Below are 18473 nucleotides of genomic sequence, written 5' to 3' on the forward strand. Positions count from 1 at the left end.
GATCCCCGTGGGGAAATTCCTCTCTGCATTTAACCCATTCACTCTGTGAAGCAGTGGGCAGCCATTGGGCGCCCAGGGAGCAGTGTGTAGGTACGGTACCTTGCACACAGGATATATATATATATATATATATATATATATATATATATATATATATATATATATATATATATATATATATATATATATATATATATATATATATCTCGGTCGTTGTGTCCTTGGGCAAGACACTTCACCCGTTGCCTACTGGTGGTGGTCAGAAGGCCCGGTGGCGCCAGTGTCCGACAGCCTCGCCTCTGTCAGTGCGCCCCAGGGTGGCTGTGGCTACAATGTAGCTTGCCGTGAATCTGTGTGTGAATGGGTGGGTGACTAGATGTGTAAAGCGCTTTGGGGTCCTTAGGGACTAGTAAAGCGCTATACAAATACAGGCCATTTACCATTTATTTGTCAAGAAATAGAAGAAGCACATATTGACTGCTTAATGTAAAATCCCAAAACTCAGAGTTTCCCCACGTAAGGATGAATCAGATATTAATAATTAATCAATAACTGATCAGACTTTATGTTAACTCATTCACTGCCAATGGCTGGCAGTGAATGAGTTAAACTGAGTTTTTTCAAACCTGTTTTCTGGAACGGGTCCTGGATTTAAAGCCATTTCTAAAACGTTGAGTTTTACGTGTGTGAGGCAGCTGAAACTAAACCCAGGCTGTTAATGTTTATCCATTGGATCACATGAGTGATGAGTTCGTCCTGGTAGCTGTCGATAAATGCTGCTGTCAGAAGGAGGGGGGAGTGGAGGAGTGGGGACCCAAATGTAGGAGGCAAAATAAGATGTGTTAAATAACAAAAAGTGAGTCATTTATTGGGCTGGAGACAAGGTCCACAGTAAATACAGCCAACAAAAATCTAAAAACACAGGTGATCACAGAGGACGGCACACAGGAAGCAACAACAGCAGACACGTCTGAAAAGCTTTACCCTCACAAATTTCTCTTCAAGTTGTGCGAGCAGCTCCTGTCTGCAGAGGTTCATGGATTTATTTATTCACTCGATTGTTCTGATAATGAAGAAGAAGGTCCTGAGCTGATGTTTTCCTCTGGTGGATTTATGAAGGTTCAAAACAGAGAGAGATCAGAGGTAATGAGATCCTGAGAATCTAAACATGCACATTTCTTGCATTACAGTTTATCTCTGACTGAATTCTGACAATAAAACCTAAACTGCTGCAGATCGTTTTACCTGCAGCATCAGGTCACCTAAAACCCGACAACGCTGCTGTCAGCTGCTGTGACATCACTGGGCTGGACACCCTTAGGCAGCTTGGTCTCTGATTGGTCAGTTTTCCTCTTATTCTTAGTGACCACTTTCCGTTTTCTGGTTTGGATTCCATCTTTCTTCAAGGCCAGCGGGCGATTCACCTGCAAACATTTAACAAAGACTCAGCCTCAAAGTACAAGGAACACCTTCTTTGCTGTTTTACTCTTACTAGAGGAAGTAAAGCATGTGGCCAGAGCAGTATTTTAGTTTGTAGTACCCGGTGTAGTCTGTAGTAGAGTCCGCAGGCGTTGCAGACGGCTTCTCCTGCAGAGTTTCTCCTCCACAGCGTCGTGTGCTCAGTCAGACAGTTGACACACTGAGTTCCTTTCCTCTGAATCCTGCTCTGGAATAACACACCATACTGTTTTGAAATATATTTTGAGGTAATTTAACACAATTTTCTTTTTCAAACACGACGTTTTAGAGGGAACAAGAACAAGTTTCCCACAGGAAATCTGATTTTTTCAGTAATAAATAAGAGGAAGAAAACTGGCAGGACTTTCAGTGCATGCCCCTCATCCAGCAGATGGTGGTGGATCTGTTCCTGTTGTTCAATTATTTTCTGAAGCAAAAGCCTCAAAACCAGAAGTTTTACCATCAGAATATAAATGAAGTACCTAAAGTAAAAGTATTCACATTCGTCATATTAGAGGATCAGAATTACTGATCGGTTATTGTGTCACTTTATTGTTTCAGCTGGAGGTGTTTTCCATTACTTATATGGGCAGGGTTAAATATAATAATACTTAATAAGAAGAAGAAGAAGTAGCTAAAATTTTTAAATAATGGTATGGAGTACAAAGTACATTAAAAATAGTATTTTCAATTTAATTTTATTTATACAGCACCAAATCACAACAACAGTTGCCTGAAGGTGCTTTATGTGGTAAGATGGACCCTACAGAGAAAACCCAGCAAACATATGACCCCCTATGAGCAAACACATTAGCGACAGTGGGAAGGAAAAACTCCCTTTTAACAGGAAGAGACCTCCAGCAGAATCAGGCTCAGGGAGAGGCGGGGCCATCTGCTGCGACCGGTTGGGGTGAGAAAAGGAAGACAGGATAAAAGAACAGTATAACAGCATCTAAGTAAAAAGTAGTAGAAACGTGTCAATAAAGTAAAAGTACATTAAAATTGTGCTTCAGTAAATGTACTGAGATACATTCCATCACTGGTCTTGTCAGCAGAAATAAAAAGGTTTACAGCCTGATCGCAGCTGTTTTAATGACCTGCTCACTTTTGAGTTTGTTAGTTTCATGACTGCTTTGACTGACCCAGCACAGGCGGGCGTCCGCTGGGCTTCACCTCCACTCATCTGAGTCTCTACAATGAACCTCTAGACCTTGTTTTTGTATGAACAGACCATCGGAGCAGTCTGTGCTGCAGTGTGACTGAAATTTTGTGTTTTTGTTTCTGAATCTGCGACCACGCAGGGGTCCACATGGGTCCAACTGACAAAACTGATGTCATCAAATGGTGAGCATGAAGCTCCGCGCAGACGTCCAACTTTTTAATGACTGCTTGGACTCTTTCACGCAAACATAAAGTGCACCCAAATGCCCTTTGAGCCGACTTCAAGCAGACTTCAAATAAGTATAACAGAAATAACTCATCCATCATCTATGCAGTCGTTCTGGTTTGAAACCGAATGTAACCCCTAGTTATGTGCACAAATTAGTTAACTAGCATTTAACTAATGATCTCTGTGTCTGTGCACTGCCCCTGTACAGCTTAAGGATGCTGCTTACTAATGAAGCAGCACCAGCTGCTGAACAAACGAGCATTTGAAACGTGTTCCCTTCTAACTCGAACCAACCAAATAAAAACTGTAAAAAAACAAAAATGCAAAGGTCCCGACGGCACAAACCGGAGCGAAGCATCTTTGCGTCTACGTCCATCTTTTATAAACAGTCTAGGATTTTAATCCCAACCACAATCTTTTCCTCAACCTCAGCAAACAGCAAAAGCAGAAGTAAACAAGGAGTGAAAACAAAAGTCTGCTGTGAGTGAAACCGAACACAAACCAAGCTCCCCAACGGCGCACTACACCTGCCTTCTTACACTGTTACCACCATTGCTTACACATTTACAACAGCACTCCAAATAATCGTTATCAATTAGTTTCCAAAGCAATAATTAATATTTATATTTTTATTCCTCGTGAACAGTAAAAAAAAAAAAAAAAACAATTACCCAAAATTAACTTGAAGTTTTATTATAAAGTGTTAGATGGTGTTGTTCATATTGTTCATCACTGGGTATCATAAATAGTTAAGAATTAGTCTGTCAATCAGAGGAGCCACTGAGGCAGGCAGCTGTTCAGGGCCCACGCCAGTAACTTCAAACTACAATGACCTGATCTCCCTAAGAATGCCTGAGCTGGAGTTTTGATCAAACCTGATAACTGATGCGATCAATGAAAATGGTAAATGGCCTGCATTTGTATAGCGCTTTACTCAGTCCCTAAGGACCCCAAAGCGCTTTACACTACATTCAGTCATTCACCCATTCACACACACATTCACACACTGGCAATGGCAGCTACATTGTAGCCACAGCTGCCCTGGGGCGCACTGACAGAGTGAAGAGGGGAAGAAGAAGAAAAGAGGAAGATGAGAAAACTTTGGCTTTAAACAGTGGTTAGCTTGGCCTGCAGAGCAGCCTGGTGTGTTTATCTCCGCAGGCTGTCACATGACTGAGTTGAGGGTGTATGGCGGGAGTCAGAGTCAGGACACCACCGGTACACTGTAGACCGAAGGAACTAGGAAATATGGCATAAATATCTTACAACCAGCCAGCTTGGTCCTGGCATCATTACTGAGCTAAACCTGGTCTCTTCCATTTCTACAGTTGCTGGTTTACTCTCTGTTTTATTGGGCACCAGTAACAGAGTGAAAACTGCCATCTTGAACAGTTTTCTCTAGTTCACTGATGACAGCTGTGTCTGCTGGGGCTAACTGCCAAAGCTGTGAATGCTAACTTATGAAACTGAGACGCAAAGAAATTTGGATGTGTATGCTAAGGTACTCTGATTACTCTGATGTACTGGTGTAAATTATTGTGCTGTGTGTACTTTATTGTCCATTCATCCATTCTCTTCTGCTCATCCTCATCAGGGTCACCCATCCCAGCTACCACAGGACAAACAGAGAGACGACAACCGCTCACACGTACATTCACACGTATGGGTAATTTAGAATTCTAATTCTATAATGTGAAATAATTTACTACATCCCTTCATTAAGTTTTCTCAGAATGATTACGTTTCTGGCACCAGCAGGAAAGAGAAGGGTTTGGTCCAACCTTTAAATGTTAACTATAGGTTCAGGATTCCACTTTTAACTGATTATACTGTATGTACAACGTGCTCTGAAGAGTCCCCATGACAGGACGTCATGTTCCCGTTTGTCATGTCAGTTCAGTCATCAGAAACAAAAAAAAATGATCTTTGAAAGTGATATACGTTCTTACTTATATTACTATTTATAATGTGAATTTCTGCCAAAGGCCCCAACAGACACCAGAATCATCAATGACTGCAGCTTTGCAAGCAATTTTTATTATATAAAAGATAAATTAAAATAGATACAGATGCCTGTGAGGGACTTAATTAAAATTAAAACAATAATGTAAACTTCAAAAACAACTCTTCATATATCTATATAAAATGTTATATATAAAAGTCCTACCTGCTGTACAGTGTAGAATTTTAATTTTCTGATGCTCATTTTAAATTGGTGCAATATTATCAATAAAACACGATTTTCAAATTAAAACGTTAATACAATTTTTCAAATACGTGTGTGTCATCTTACAGCTCGTCTCTTCGGTCTCAGCAGCGGTGTGTTGTTGGCTTCCTGTCCGAGGCTGCAGGTGTTACACAGGAGTCGACCTGCAGCGTCTCGCCTCCACAGGGGGGCGCTCTGCGTCCCACAGCTCACGCACTCGCGCTGCTCTGAGCAAACGATGACAAATTACACATCAGCACAAAAGACACACACGCAGATCTACTAGCACAGGCAGGTAAATACTCACCTGGTCCACATCCCTGCCCCCAAGACAGACTGTCAGGTAGCATCCAGTCACCTGCAGAGGGGGAGGAGGGTGTGTACAGGTTGCCATGGTAACTGTTACATCCAGGTGTTGAGGAGAGGAGGTGGGTGGGGGATGGAATCAGAGCATGATTACTATACAAGGATGAAGAAGATGCAGGTGGGATGTAAGCAGGGCTCGGTGACTGACAGCTGGAATCATTCAGCCAGAGGCAGGGGGTGAGGAGGAGCGAGGGAGGGGCCTCTTGGGATGTGCATGGTGATTGGAGGAAAGTGTCTGAAAGGACAGGCCCCACCTGAAAAGAGATCATATCAATGTAAGAGAAACCTGCATCTGACATCTAACAGATCAGCTCATATCAAAACTACCACAGGCTCCCTGACCCCTGAGGAGCCCGGCTGTGGGGTCAGTGACCTAACAGAAAAGGCGTAACAAGAATAAATAAATATATCATATATACATCAATATATAAATCAACTAAATATCAGATGAGGAAACTTTGTTATGTTTGATGAAGGTCAGGCGCTCTGGACGCGTCACAAAAGAAGAAACAAATAATTTCCTGTAATTACTTTTAAAATGGCCTCAGAAGGCCTCGTTCTTTGAGGAATATCAGGAATTTTTGTAAGATCAGGGCCACATTCATCGAACCGAGCTAAGCTGCAACCCCTTTAGTCCCCGGGTACCATCTCTGATACACACGTTTTTTGGGTGTTTTTGAGACATCTGCATCATCAGTGTGATTTTTTTCCCCTGAAAAGCCTGAATTAATTGCACAATACTTTTTTAAGTATTAAAGTATTAAACATTTTTTTAAATGCCAGATGTCGCAAATACGATACAAATGTAAAGTCATATGCAGAAATTCAAATTTCAAGATTTTTTCAAACTAATTTGTCAGATGTTTCAATAAACTCTCCATTTTCCAAAAAAAAAATTCAATCTTCTTTCAAAGAGCTAAACGTGTGCATAAGAATCACCAAATAATTTATGGCGAGCCAAATAACATTTGTCAATAACATTATCAGGACGGCACTTTTTACTTCTGTACAGGTAAAAGCACATTAAAGCAAAAACATTAACTACTTATTCAGAAGAAAGAAAACCCCACTCCATATGTTTATTGAACATCAGATTACATACTTCCATACTTGTACTTGATTACATTTTGACTCCATAAGCAGGAATATAATAAAAGACTCTCACCTTCGTACTGAAGCTTGTTTCAGATCTGTTGGACGTCACAGCAGAAGACCAATAAGCTAACGGCAAATAGTTTGACATCATCGCTGAATTTCTAAGAGGAGGAAAGAAAAATTAAAGACTGAGTGAGTGCTCTCTCTAACACAAAGGATCACTGCTCTATTTTCTGATGGTACTCACAGAGGCTGAAGAGCTTTGAGGGCTTTAACTTCCTCTGAATGCTGCTCTGGGGTCTGAAGGAGGGCGACCAGGAGGAAGAGGAGGTGTCTGACTCCTCCTACAAATTCTGACGTGGGTTTTTTGAAGGGGATTTTTTTTATTATTGAAATTTTGAGTTTCCAGTGTTTACATAGCTGTTATCATTTACTGCTGTAAACATGGTATAATATGAGATCACTGTCAGACTACTGGAGTCCAGGTTCAGCCCACAACTGGCCTCAAAAACACATCAAAAAGTATAGAAAAGAAAAAAATTCTTCTTCTACTTTTCCTGGTCTGCTGTTCCAGTTGTGGACGCTCTAGTTAAACATCGCCACACACAGTACTGAGGTCAGTGTGTGTACAAATAATCACTAATCCACAGGTTCAGTCTGCTCTTACACTCCGTTTCAGTCAGTTTTCTTTACTCTTGGTTCTGTAAGATGTCAGTGAGTGCATTCTTTGATATGGTTGTCTCAGGCACACAGCTCACGCTGTAAACACATCATTATTTTCAAGATTAATCCTCAGAAATTACATATTTAAAGGGAAAAAATGGTCAGGAACCAACCCAACTTCTCCACACTTTACTTTAAATAAAACTCACAACATGTTTCATAAACAGAACAGAAACAAATATTTTTAGAATAAAAATCTGCTTGATTTCGTGTGGGGTTTTTTTCATTATTCCATCCTTTTACCAAATGGAGACCCAGTGGAGCTAAACATTAATTCCTTTTAGTCGATAAATTCAGTGTGTGGAAATTTAACTGTATTAGGTCATTTTCTCACGGTTATAAGTGGTTACAGAAGAGGTTCAGGCTCAGGAAAGACCGTCAGAAATCTTCTGTGTGAGCTAAAGTTCATAAAACAATGAGGATTCAGTCCGAAGGAGAGGATTTAGTAAACTAGATAATAAATAAATATATAAAACAAGATTAACTGGTATAAGAGCAGCTGAGAGATGGTAAAGATCAGCGGTCAGTTCAGAGGCAGGAAGCGTATCCCTGTATTAGGGCAGGGTCTACCATACTGTTCTGCAATGGTAGGTCCACTGAGAAGTCAGTGGGCGGAGCCTGGAAACGTTGGCGGGGGGGTCGCCCTCCCCTTTCAGGGATGGGCAGCTCTGAGTGGTGAGCAGGAATTGGCGAAGTGAAGAAATATGGATGGAGGAGAGCCTGCAGTAAGGAGGAGAGGACAGGGAGAGCACTGATCAATAATCAGGTTATTAACCTTTATCTGAGTGATGATGGGTGATAAACAGACCACAGTGATCAGGGAAAATATAACGGCTATGTCCCAAGAAATGATTCTTTATGTAAAAATGAGAGGACCTCTGACCGAGCCCTGAGGAACTCCGTTTTTAAACTTAAGCTCTGCTTCAGGTTTCTTACCTCTCTGGCTGAGCAGCGCTGTTTAGATGGATACACCAGGAACTTATAGAGCAGGTCCACTGCCTGAGGGGGCGTGTCAGGGATGATTTCCTCCAATGGGATCGCTGGATTCTCCTTAAAGGTGATTTTATTGTAATCTGGCAACTCCACTATCTCCTGGAGACAGACAGGAGAGGGATTAAAATGTTTTAACCAGTTTCACAGCCATAAAAGAAAAGAACAAGACAAAATTAAACTAAAGCATTATTTTACCTCAGCCTTCAGATAAAATCTCACACAGACCACAAAAATGGCACCAGACTTCAAACAGTTGTTGGTTTTTAGAGTAAATTACACAGGATCAATTTTAGGTCCAGTTTAATTTCTCTACATATTTATCATAATTTACTGCTAGTCTACTGGATTTTCTTTAATCTTAAACTAAACATTTTAAATAAAGCTAACTGGAGACCAACCAATATTTCAGGCAGATGATTGCAGGCCTATCACATATAATAATATACTGATGATGATTATAATGTAGACTATGCACTAAAAAAAAATATTTTTAAAAAATAACACATTTCGTCTTTTTAGCACATTTAAATTTAATGAACATGGATATCGGCGGATATTTATATGCACTATGTGCAAAGATGAAAGAGTAAACACTGCCACTGAGTGAATACATGTGGAAATTAGGCATCCTCATTGTGTTTACATTTTCAGAATATCAATTTATATAAAAGGCAGAATGTGTGAGATGATAATTTGATATAAAGCTTAATAGTTTAACCTAATACAAAAAGATCCCTAAGAGAATGAATGTATATTAATGTAACGTCCCCTGAAGTGATGGAAAAACCAGTGTGTGTCTTACAGGCCAACTGTCCTGAGTCGGGGTTCCCAGCACTCTGAGGACACAGCAGAGCTGCTCGATGTCGTTCTCTCCAGGAAACAGAGGAGACGAGTTCAACAGCTCCCCAAAAATACAGCCGACTGCCCTAAAACACACACACAAGCACTCACACACGGACTAAACAGAAAGCTGTGACTTCAGACTGCTGCTGCCCCCTGCTGTTCATCTCTGATCACTGGACCCATTTACACCTGAGCAGGAACTGTGAACACTAACAGAGTGAGTGTACGGAAGCTAAAGCTTACTCTTTCTATGTTACATGGTCCCATGTTACATAGTATGTTAAAGAATAATATATAATAAAATACGCTGATACAGGAAAAGAATACAAGCATGCACAACAGAAACAAAAGCATCCAGGTTTATTGAGTAAAAGCTAAACAGCGGAGGATTCACAGTAGATAATCAAATCAAATCAAATTTATTTGTATTGCACATTTAAAGACCAAAGTACACCAAAGTGCTTTCCAGTAAAACCATGATACAGATAAAATCACAATATAAAATATGAATTACAGATATAAAATAATTACATAATATAAATGCAGAGCCAGGTGAAAAATCACACTAATTAGCCTCGAATGCCTGGTTAAATGTAAGTCTATGTAATGTAAATCTATATAATGTAATGTAAGCTGTAATGGTCGAACAACAGCAAAAAAATAATACTGTGGGCGCTACTTTTAGCAGCATTTTCAGGGTTGTACTTACCACAGGTCGACTCCCTCGTCATACTTTCGGGCTCCGTACAGCAGCTCAGGGGCTCTGTACCATCTAAACACACAGTGGTCAAATGTAACTGAGCACATTTACTGCACATTACTGATAAAGTACTGATGTCCAGTTGAAAGTGGTGATTATTTTAGAATGAACTGAACCAGCAAGTCACATGACATGGCGACTTTAACATGATTATTATTCACAGGCGTAATGAGCACCTCAAATCTGAATATGTGAATCTGTTCTGTGACACATTTGTTCACCAGTCGAGCTTTAAAGCAAGTCTGAGTGAATATTTAAAGTATCATCTGACTGCATTTTACATGTCACCACGTGGATTTTTCCCAGCAGCACTAAAGCTAATGCTGTGTTAGTGCTACTTTACTTTATAGAGCCATTTTCTGTATTACATTCAGCCTTTTAGATACTGCATTACTGCATTTTATATACAAAAGTACTTACTTTTAGGTTCATTATATTGCATTTAAATTTTCACTCGAGATCTTTCATTTTACTGTCATTTTTCTATTTAAATGAGCATTTTGCTCTTCGTGTTTTGTACCTCACTGAGTTCTTTTGGTAAGTCATACTGTATTTTATTTTGATTAGCTAAAGCTAGCTGCTAAATAAAGTCATATTTACCTGGTGGCCACCTGGTGGCTGTACAGCCTCTCTCCCTGCTCGCTGAATAGCCGGGCCAGACCAAAGTCTGCAATCTTCAGGTGGCCTGAGGAGCTGATGAGCAGGTTTGCTGGTTTCAGATCCTGCAAACACACAAACGTCACTTTATAATGGTTTGATTTATTTTGTTAAAGCAAAAGAAACCCAAACTCTCCACATATTTCACATATTTTCAGCTTTTCATTTATTATGAATAACCAACAGTATTTAAATATCCTTGTATGTTTAAGTGTTGCTTGTTACAAACGCAGGATTCACTGAGAAAACAGTCAGATGACTCATTAATGATAATAACTGTTAGCTGCGCTCACCCGGTGCATGACATTGTTGTGATGCAGGAAAGCCACGCCCTTCAGCAGCATCATCATGTAACTTTTGACCTGCGCAGGAGTCAGAGGGCGCTGGGAATTCCTGATGACCTCAGAGAGGTCAGACAGCATGAAGTCGAACACCAGGACGAAGCCCGTGCCGTGAGGAAAGACGTCCTTCAGCTTCACCACCTGAGGAGGAAGTCACAGAAAGAAGTCTCAGACTCCAGACACTCTGCAGCTTCTTATAATTTTCTCATATAGCCTAATCTCCTTTTTATTAACATGTCTGTTATGCTCGGCTCTGTTCTTGCTGCTCTGCTCTGATTGTCTATGTTTTCCATGTACGAATTTTTGGTTTCTGTTATATCTTGTTTGTGATATCCCCCCAGCCACCAGGGGAGCTGGAGTGTATCCCAGCTACCATAGGGGAGAGGCAGGGTACGCCCTGGACAGTCTGTTGCAGGGCTAACACATAGAGACAGACAACTATTTGTACTCACATTCACACCTATGGGCAATTTAGAATTACCAATTAACCTAACCCCACTAACTGCATGTTTCTGGACTGTGGGAGGAAGCCAGTGTACCCGGAGAGAACCCAGGGAGAACACGCAACCTCCACACAGAAGGGACTCATACTCAGGACCTTTTTGCTGTGAGGCAGCAGTGCTACCCACCGCACCGCTAAACACTAATCAAATTTTAAGATTAAAATGACTCTTATCTGTAAAAACTCTCTGCACATTCACTCACATGCTCGTTGTCCTTGATCTCCTGCAGTGCTTTAATCTCCCTCAGAGCCTGGTTCGGAATGCCGTCTTCCAGCCTCCTCAGAGCCACTTTCTTCAGAGCCACCGTCTCCCCTGTCTAACACACAAGAGCATTTCCATGTCACATTTCTAAGCCGCTGAGGTTAGACTCCAAATTTAATGCTGATCGGATTACACAAAGAAAAGGGGGGGGAAAGAAATGAGGTAAGATGCAGACATAAAAGCACCAGTCCGTCACCTCAATATGTTTGGCCTTGAAGACTATGCCATGAGCTCCTTCTCCTGTCCGACCCAGAATGTTGTACTGCTCCATGTTTTCATGAGCGTGTAAAACAGCTTCAGTTAATCTGGATTTAATCTGGTCACAACTCTCACTGATTTTTTTTTTAATTCAAAGAGTGGTTTGAAGTAAACCCCCAATGATGTACAAATTAGCTCCTTGGAGCAGAAAACCAGAGAGAGGAACGCCAACCTCGAACTTCACTCATAAATTAAGCTGTTCACGATGCTGCGCACGTTTTCTCAATAAGATATAGTTATTAAACTATTATTTTAAGCCCAGTAAAAGTTGAAACCGTTAACTTACATTCGGCTTGTATTACATATGCAACAACAAACAGCTGTAAAGAAAAGTCTCTCAGAAAATAAATCCTGAGACAGCTAGCTGTTGGCTAACGTTGCCTTGGCAACGTCTTAACTCCGATTACCCAGCTAAAATTTTAAAACTTGTTACTGTTTAACTTCTGCTCCCGGATTGACACGCACGCTTGTTAAGAAAGAAACTACAAAAACGACGATATGTAATTTTTTAATACGCATTTTCATTTAGGACGTTTTAATAATTGTTTCGTGTTACAGTAGCTAGCTACAGATCCGCCCGTGGTCTGCCATGTTTGTTTACAGTGACGTCATGAGACAGGACCACCATAGAGCCAGAGCAGGTAGAAAGCATTAGGCAGAAACAATGTTTTATTTTATTTTATTTTATTTTTGATTCTTTTTTGTTGTTCTTGTTCGCTGTTTCATTTTTTTAACGTTCAACTTTGTTTTTCACCCTAGTTTATAAAGCACGTCTTTTGAACTGTATAGAGATGTACTTGATGTGTCTAAAATTTAAAATCTGCTCAGGCAAATCCTTCTAATTTCCCTGACCGACAGACAGACTTTTTTTAATCCAATTGGGAAATTCTTTTTTACAGCAGCACGATAAAGAATAAAAAATTATTCACTCCGTACTGGTATTGTACATAACGAAAAAGGCTTTCTATTCTAGTATATTAAAAAAAAATAAAGTAAGGCTTTTTTTGAAATTCCGAATTTATGCTATCATTAGTTGACAAGCGTTTGCTGTCGTTTTGTCTTTTCTGTTCTCACAAAATCTATTCTTTGGGTTTATTTTGAAACCCGGAAGTACTTGTTCACAGTTTCTTCTCATCCGGTGTAGAGTGGCGTGTTTACGTCCTGTGTTAAGCATGCTAGCCGGAGAGTTTGGTGTCCAGAAACATTAACGTTTACGACAGAGAAATCGGGTAGTTGGCAGCTGGACTTTATCTGCAGCTCAACCGGATGTTTGTTCTGTTGTTTGTAGCTTCTTTTAAAGAGAAGACAGTGAAGAAATGTCTGCTCCCGACAATGCCACAGCTAGACCTAACGTGGACCAGAAGGTGCTGCAGTATGAAACCTTCATCAATGAAGTCCTGAAGAGAGACTTACAGTAAGAAGACACTACCGCTGATGTCTGAACACAGTTTATTATGTCCGTACAGAAAGCTTTATTCAGTTACAGAACTTTAAAAACTAAAGTAAAAGAAATGTAATCTGTAGTTAAAGTAGTGCAAAATACTTGTGTAGATATATATAGATATGAACTCAGATTTTTTTTTCCTGGCAGACTTTGAACAGGTAGTAGAGGCGATATGAAGGTCAGTGAGGAGTGACTACAAATTAAAGTAATTTAAAGCTTAATTAACAGCCTAATAAATGTCAAGTCTCACAGCTGCTGATTGTATAATAGTGCTGGTGTCATTTTTGGTCCCCCTCTGTGCCTTAATTACTTGCAGACTGATTATTAAATACTTACACTCACAGGTCACTTTATTGGGAATACCTGCTCAACCCAAATATCTCATCAGCGATTCATATGCCAGCAACTCAATGCATTTAGGCATGTAGACGTTGTCAAGACAGCCTTTGCGTGCAATGTGTTTTTAATACAGTGGGATTGTCATACATGTCACTGCTGTGCCAGCACTGCAACAACTGGGTCAACAAACCAGACAGAACTGGAGCGTTTTGACCACACTAAGAGGAAACATCTCAAATACCGTACTGCTTCACATTCTGCAGCCTGTACTGCAGAGCAGAGCTCAGCATGAGCTAACAAAGTGCGAAGCACATCCAGTTATGTTAATTTACAGCTTTATATTGTTATTCTTGCACACTATGACACTAGAGTAGCTTTGCATGATTCATAGTAATCATGCAAAGCTACTAATTATTACTAAAATAAATTTTTTTTGCCTTTGACATGACCGGTGTAGCTCCTCAGACAGCAGGTGGGTGGGCTATATTAGGGATATCTCTTCTCAATGACATCATACAGATTCAAGACTTGGAAAAGTATTTAGAGGAATCTAAGGCCTTAGCCTTTGGTTCACATGGGTTACTTGTACATGCACAGACCCGACTGGTTGTGTTTAATGTGAACACTGAGAATTTTATTAGGGTGTAAGAAAAGAAATACAGAAATTACTTTGTACAATTACAGAACAAAATGGTGCAAAAATCTAAAAACTACATGTAAGAAGGAGCTCAGTTATATAGAAAGGATACAATAATGAGTTTGAATCTGTTGTAAGTACACATGTGTGATGGATAAGAAGGGTAGATCTAATCTTACAGGTATTTATGTGGTTCTTCAGGTTGGCATCTGACTGTTTGGTGACACAGACTAAAGAGCTGAATTATTTTGGTCCATCTGAAGGCGTTAATGTTCTCTGTAAATCAAGTGACGGCTGTCGTTTGGCAGGAAGGTGGTGGAGCAGAGGGATCAGGTTTATGAGAAGATCTCTCAGTACCTGCAGCTGAAGAACACCATACAGAGTCTGCAGGTAAACGCACACAAAATGTATTGTGTTATTTTGAAGGCCTGTAGGTTTTTCAGTTTAGAAAAGAAGAGATTTCCACATTAAACTGGAGATCGTTGTAGTGATTCCCAAGTGTTTGTGCTGGCTGTCATTCTCTGTTAATGTTAAACGCTTCAGTCTGCTGGTTAATGAGCTGCAGACTGAACTCTGCTGATACAGACTCCTCTCTCTGTAGCTTCTCTGTGTGAGCTGTTTCTGTAATTCAGCACACTCTTCTGTGAGGAAAGGTGGAGGAGCTTATCGCACCTCCATCAATACAGCTGAGCCTCACTGCAGCTGTTTATCCAGCAGATCAATACGTGTGGCTCATTAGGCCGAGAGCTGTGAACCCAAACCTCCATCGTCTGGATCAAAGAGCCTGAAACTACAGCTGGAAAAAAAAAAACATTCAGACATTTTGCCTCCACTTTTCAGATATTTGAAAAGATACTTTTTTATTTGTTTTTATTTTATTTAGAGGATAGAAGTTTTAATTTTAGTTTTCAGATATTTTTAAAATAATTTTCATAATCATTGATGTCTGTGTAGGTTTTCAGTCATCCGGGTCATGGCAATCTAAGGAGCTTGGAAATAAAAGCGACTCAACTTCTTTAAGTTTCTTGAAGACGTTTCATCCAAGAAGCTTCTTCAGTTCTAAAACCAAACAGTGGAGAGTCCCAGGTATTTAAGTCCTAGTGGGAGTTGTCCCATAAGAGGGTCGTTGACCGACTATTGATCGTGTGCCTCATCACACACCTTGGCTCATGTGATGTAATATTTTGAATTCTCCACTATTTGGTCTTAGAACTGAAGAAGCTTTCCAGCTGAAACGTCTTCAGTCGCTTTTCTTTCCAAGCTCCTTACATATTCACTGATATATTTTTCTGCGGAAACCCCTCCAAACAAGCCAAACTCATTCAGTCTCTTTTCTAACTGTCATGTCATGAACTTTAACCTCTAACATGCTAATTGAGGCCTGTAGATGCTGAGATGAGTACTTTTTTCTCTGAGCTTGGGCCGCCTGTTCCACGAGTGAATGAAAGTCACACTCTTCTTTGTGTTCCTGCAGGAGGCGGGCTCTCAGCAGCTGAAGACTGACGTTGATCTTGGCTGTAACTTCTACGTTCAGGCTGAAGTGTGAGTTGCTGACACACGAAGGTCATCAGCAGCTGTTCTGCATTCAAACAGGCACAAATGCTGCATTTAGGCTAATGAAATGTGCTGCGAGACTCCAGAGAGGCTAGAGCAGGGGTGCCCAATCCCAGTCCTCGAGAGCTACTATCCTGCAGCTTTTAGATGCATCCCTACTCCAACACAGCTGAATCAAATGAATGGCTTGTTATCAGGCCTTTGCCAAACACGATGGCATGCTGAAGAGGTAATCAAACCATTTGATTCAGCTGTGTTGGAGTAGGGATGCATCTAAAAGCTGCAGGACGGTAGCTCTCGAGGACCGGGATTGGGCACCCCTGGGCTAGAGGATCCGTGCTCTGTGTTTCCGAGAGGAATTCACTTCCTGTTTAAACTCAGTTCTCGTTTTCTTTTCCTCCATCAGCGAGGACTCATCCAGGATGTTTGTGGCCGTTGGTTACGGTTTCTTTGTGGAGATGACTCACGACGAGGCTCTGAGGTTCATCGAGAAGAAGACGAGTCAGCTCACAGCGTGAGTTCATTGTCACTGTAACACTGTTAAGATTAAAAGTAGGAGAAAAAAGCATAAAAATTTAATTGTTTCAGATATGTTTCAAATGAAGGTCAGGATTTCACTTTGTTGTGAAATTATTTGAAAAAAATATGTTAGAACTATTTATTTTGAAGTGTCCTGATTTTGTTTTTAGATATTTTTGGTGGGTTTTCTGAACATCTATGATTTTATTATTAATTTTATCTTTAGATATTTCTCAAGTATTTTTTTCACACTTAAATTTTCCAGTTTAAAACATTGATATTTTTGTTGTATTTTTTTTTTCTGACAAATTCCTGTTTTTATTGTACTTAAAAATTACGTTTTATTTGTTTTATTTATTTATTTAGAATTATTGGAATTATTGCTATTTTTTTATTTTATATCTTTTGTAAGATTTTTTTTTTTAATTTTTATTATTATGATTGATTATTTTTTTATGATTTGTTGTTGCAGACTGTCTATTAGCTAGCTCATGTTAGCTCTTTGCTAGCACTGTCACTTTCTCTGAATGAGAGATGCTAGCCATGCTAACCCTGTGTTTGTGTTACAGCTTCACTGAGCAGCTCACAAAAGACTCTGCCAAAATAAAAGCCCACATCCGCATGGTGCTGGAGGTCAGTTTCTTCTCAGGCGGATTATAGGACAGTTTTTATATAATAATAGTTTCTGTTGGGTGCAGGAGTTTTCCTCTGGCTTATACTTAAGTACTAAATAACTTGTTACTCATTTCTGAGGATTTTACAGTCAGTGAAGTTTGAACATTGAACTGGAAATAAAAAGTTTTGCCCACCTGATGAAAAATAATCAAGATCAGATTTGAATATGTTCAGTTAAAAAACTGTTTTTCAGTATTTACTGGTGACAAAAGGGTTAAAATAGTCAGATTTATCTGATTTATGATCAGATGTTAAAGAAGCAGGTAAAGAATCTGATTGGCTGCTCTTTTCTTCTTCATGTTTCCCTCCTCAGGGTTTGAGGGAGCTGCAGGGCCTGGGCGACCTGCCAGAGAGCAGAAGAGGAGACGTTTTTTAGACTTTCCCGCCTGACCAGCTGCAGAGGACGGGTTAACGAAAGCCGGCTGCTGATGTCAACGGTGTGCTTTGGGAAAACAGGGTCGAGGAGAAGGAAAGACTTCAGGTCTAAAGCCTGAAAGTCGTCACAGAGCTGAAGAGGAGGATTAGTGCCTGAGCCTTCTCAGAGTCAAAACTCACAGTCATGAAACGCGTACACTCGACGTGACTTTGTGTCTTTGTGAAACTCGTCTGTTGAAAATCAGAGAATATTCCTGTTTTTTGTTGTCTTCAGTGTCACATTGAAAAGGGGGCTGCTCAGAGATGATCCTGCAGCCTCTAAACAGACACTTTCAGTCAATGTGACAAATTCAGGTTCAAACAAACCTGATCTCATAGGTTGAAAACAATGTGACAGGAAGTGAGTGATGTTTCACTGTTTGGAGTTTGAAATAAATTGTTTTGTGAAAATGATCCAGACAGCTTTCCTTCCTTCAGTTTGTTGGACCTGTGCTCAAGGTGTTTCCTGGGCTTTCATAGAAATTCTTTGGATGTTTTACTGATCTTTGAGGATTTCACTTTTTTTTCCCCTGACTAGCTGTTTTCTAAAGTTCTTTGAGAATGATGTGTTTATTCAGGTGTTTCAGGACTTTTAGCATCTTCCAGCCGCCTCCTGGAAACCCTGCTGAGGCTGATCCGACACCAGGATGGGTCCACATTAACGGGTGGTTACTCTCCTCTCCTGGTTCTCTCTTGAGCCATCTTGAAGTTTTCTCATCTGTTTCAGTGGTAATACAGATGTCTGTTCTCCTTAATCTTCTCTTTAATGTCGAACAAGTTGAAGGCTTTAGACACAACACCTCCTCATCCGGCCTCCACTGGGAGACACTTTGCTCTCCATTCAGCTTGCTGACAGCCGGCCTCTTCTACGGCGGTCAGCCATCCTCCAGGAGTGGGGCTGGTGACTCCCCTTTGCCAAACACAGTGTGTCTCTGGTTTCCACAGTTCGGTCCAAGTTCATGTTCTCTTTGACCCTGCTGCCTCATTCCCACCATCTTCCTCCTCGACTGCTGTTCTCACCTCTTCCTGGACTAAGC

At 40.4% G+C, this 18473-nt stretch overlaps 3 protein-coding genes across 8 annotated transcripts; 1 reads left to right on the forward strand and 2 right to left on the reverse strand.

Annotated features, from left to right (window-relative positions):
* Positions 1-215: 215 nt before the first annotated feature.
* Positions 216-7213, reverse strand: LOC146551258 (erythroid transcription factor-like). 3 transcript variants are annotated; one of them, XM_085259504.1, is made up of 7 exons: positions 6763-7213; positions 6586-6676; positions 5362-5674; positions 5142-5281; positions 1541-1666; positions 1246-1424; positions 216-1102 (listed from the first exon to the last, which is right to left on the reverse strand). In XM_085259504.1, exons 2-6 carry the CDS (start codon positions 6664-6666, stop codon positions 1263-1265), a joined length of 822 nt encoding a protein of 273 aa, XP_085115630.1. In that variant the 5' UTR covers positions 6667-6676; positions 6763-7213; the 3' UTR covers positions 216-1102; positions 1246-1262. The 3 variants fall into 3 exon arrangements, with proteins under 3 accessions (XP_085115630.1, XP_085115631.1, XP_085115629.1); XM_085259505.1 differs by having other exon boundaries at positions 5362-5412; positions 5515-5674; positions 6586-7213; XM_085259503.1 differs by having other exon boundaries at positions 6586-7213.
* Positions 7214-7351: 138 nt separating this feature from the next.
* On the reverse strand, positions 7352-12445 carry cdk20 (cyclin dependent kinase 20). The gene is made up of 8 exons (XM_085259502.1): positions 11793-12445; positions 11538-11651; positions 10785-10973; positions 10435-10556; positions 9784-9846; positions 9034-9157; positions 8175-8330; positions 7352-7958 (listed from the first exon to the last, which is right to left on the reverse strand). The coding sequence occupies exons 1-8, from the start codon at positions 11865-11867 to the stop codon at positions 7767-7769; spliced, it is 1035 nt and encodes a 344-aa protein (XP_085115628.1). The 5' UTR covers positions 11868-12445; the 3' UTR covers positions 7352-7766.
* On the forward strand, positions 11249-17850 carry uxt (ubiquitously-expressed, prefoldin-like chaperone). 4 transcript variants are annotated; one of them, XM_085259507.1, is made up of 8 exons: positions 11249-11439; positions 11565-11758; positions 13143-13268; positions 14583-14664; positions 15749-15816; positions 16235-16342; positions 16917-16980; positions 17336-17850. In XM_085259507.1, the coding sequence occupies exons 3-8, from the start codon at positions 13171-13173 to the stop codon at positions 17396-17398; spliced, it is 483 nt and encodes a 160-aa protein (XP_085115633.1). In that variant the 5' UTR covers positions 11249-11439; positions 11565-11758; positions 13143-13170; the 3' UTR covers positions 17399-17850. The 4 variants fall into 4 exon arrangements, with proteins under 4 accessions (XP_085115633.1, XP_085115635.1, XP_085115634.1 ...); XM_085259509.1 differs by having other exon boundaries at positions 11565-11696; XM_085259508.1 differs by lacking the exons at positions 11249-11439; positions 11565-11758 and adding an exon at positions 11831-12495.
* The last annotated feature ends 623 nt before the right edge of the window (positions 17851-18473 follow it).

This window comes from Mchenga conophoros, linkage group LG20 (assembly GCF_057382185.1).
Source record: "Mchenga conophoros isolate Kocher_MC1m ecotype Shallow Benthic linkage group LG20, M_conophoros_male_GT1.1, whole genome shotgun sequence".
In the NCBI taxonomy this organism is placed as follows: Eukaryota; Metazoa; Chordata; class Actinopteri; order Cichliformes; family Cichlidae; genus Mchenga; species Mchenga conophoros.